Source organism: Chinchilla lanigera, unplaced genomic scaffold, assembly GCF_000276665.1.
Source record: "Chinchilla lanigera isolate Chin_1 unplaced genomic scaffold, ChiLan1.0 scaffold00066, whole genome shotgun sequence".
NCBI classification, from domain to species: domain Eukaryota; kingdom Metazoa; phylum Chordata; class Mammalia; order Rodentia; family Chinchillidae; genus Chinchilla; species Chinchilla lanigera.
The window spans coordinates 8,732,850-8,734,840 of NW_004955467.1; the positions used below are offsets into that span (position 1 = coordinate 8,732,850).

The 1,991-nt window shown below is 56.2% G+C and overlaps 1 protein-coding gene across 1 annotated transcript in view; it reads left to right on the top strand.

Annotated features, from left to right (window-relative positions):
• The window catches only part of LOC102007642 (skin secretory protein xP2-like), a 3,727-nt gene extending 2,013 nt beyond the window's left edge, over positions 1–1,714 (top strand). Inside the window, exons 3-4 of the mRNA XM_005399752.1 lie at positions 1,056–1,162; positions 1,395–1,714. Of these exons, the coding sequence (XP_005399809.1) occupies positions 1,056–1,162; positions 1,395–1,714 (427 nt within the window). The remainder of the gene's footprint in view (positions 1–1,055; positions 1,163–1,394) is intronic.
• The last annotated feature ends 277 nt before the right edge of the window (positions 1,715–1,991 follow it).

The window sequence follows — 1,991 nt, forward strand, 5'->3', positions numbered from 1 at the left end:
GTGGGAAGGTGAGTTTTGTTCTCAGCAGCCCTGTCAGCGGCACTCAGCCACCTCTGGCTCCGAGTCTTGACAAGGCACAAGCTCCTCTGTTGGCCTCAGTTTACAACTCTAAGCAATCAGGTGCTGTGTGGATGAGGATCACAGGCTCACTGAGGATGGAACCGGGGCTCTGCGGCAAGGGGTTAGCTGTGGCCTTGGCCCCATGGCAGACCCGCTGCAGAGGCTGTGCTTATTGACTCGGCTGATCTTCCAACCTCTCACTGACCCACACATGGGGGAAGCTTTCTGCTGTTCACTGGAAAGGGATTCAAGAGGCCCTTTATGGCCTTCAGGGTGTACTCAGAGCAGGAATTCCTGGCGACAGCAAAGGGCCCAGGCCCCTAGATGTCATGGAAGGCCAGGTGGGTCCCATCAACCCCCAAATACAGCTGAAGACACACTGTGTGCACACGGTTTTCTAGGGATTGACCGTGATCCTACAATCAGAGCAGATCCAGCCACTGCCCTTTGGGATTTCATTGTCATTTCGAGGCCAGAAAGTGACCCTGGGCTACAGAGCAGACACTGCTCCCATCAAGGTGGTTTCTCCGGGATCGAGGTAGAGACAATGCAGGTAGAGCTCTGTAGAGGCAAAGAGATCTGGGCAGCACCTCCCTGCCTGAGTTAGAAACTGAAGAGAGGCTGAACAGACTCCCACTGGCCCCTCACTTCTCAGGTATTTCTGGAACAACAGGTCAGGGCCCTTGAGTTCAAGGACACAGCAGAAGCAATCTGTGTTCCCCGAGCTGACCTGCCAGTGGGCAGGGGCAGGAGACACTGTGTCAGGCTTCCCTGAGGAAGGCAGAGGTGTCGCGCCACAAAGCAAGGACTCGCTCCCAAGGAGCCTTCTGTCAGTCTCTCAAGGCTGCCTGGGACTGCACTGCCCCACCGCGGGTGGGAGAGAGTGGGGCTGGACACTGCACTGACTGGGCAGGAGGCCCACTCGGCCCTCCCTGGGCAAGTAGTGTGGGAGGACGGCCAGGCCTCTCACCCTGCTGCCTCCCTGCCTGCCCCAGGTCCACCTCTCCTGTCCGTGACTCTGCACTGGAGCTGCACTCCCAGGTGGATTCCCAGGCTGAGCTTCTCCTGGAGCCCCCTGAGCCCCCTGAGGCAGAGCCCCCGGGTAAGGAGGACTGGGGGGTGGACCCATGGGGAGGGGATGGCCTTGGAGCACCACAGAGCTTCCAGATGCCGGGTGACCCAGGAGACACTCAGCAGTCAGTGGGGGACGCCGTCTGGGAGAACTTGCTGGGGCTGTGTCGGGGCACACGGCTGTGTCTGACGGGAGGTGGGAAGGTTTTGGCCTGGGGAGGAACATGGACCGTTGGTGATCTTTTCTCCTCTTGCAACTTCAGCATCAGCTCCAGCCCTCACTGAAGTCCCAGCTGTAGAGCTGGTGCCAGCTCCACCTGCCGCTCCTTCCCCAGCTCAGGCTCTAGAGCCAGCGCCAGCTCCTGGATCCTTGTGGTCGCCAGCTGCAGAGCTGGAACTCCTGGAGGCTCCATCGCAGGGCTCACCTCTTGAGCTCTACCTGGAGGCAGCTCTTGACCCAAACCTCCCATTCCCTTCTCTGCCAGATTTACTTGTTATTGTACTTATTGCTTTCCTTAATTCCCAGAGATGTGGACACCGTAGAATTAATGTAAATAAAGTTAAAGAGTTTAGTGCTGTTTAAAACGATCAGCTTGGTGGCCTTTATTGCCTTCTCAGTGTCATGCAGCCTTCACCACTGTGCAGTCTAGACCATTTTCCTCAATTCTGTACCGAAAGTATTTTCTTCTCTCTCCCCTCCTGCCAGATCCTGGCCACCATTCATCTGATGTCCCTGTCATTTACCTCTTCTACATTTTTCACATCACTGAAGTCATGTTTCTCTCTGGCCAGAGGATGTTGGAAATCACCGCTTAATCTTGCTTTTTCTTAGAAGGGACCAACCGTAAGAGATCACGTCA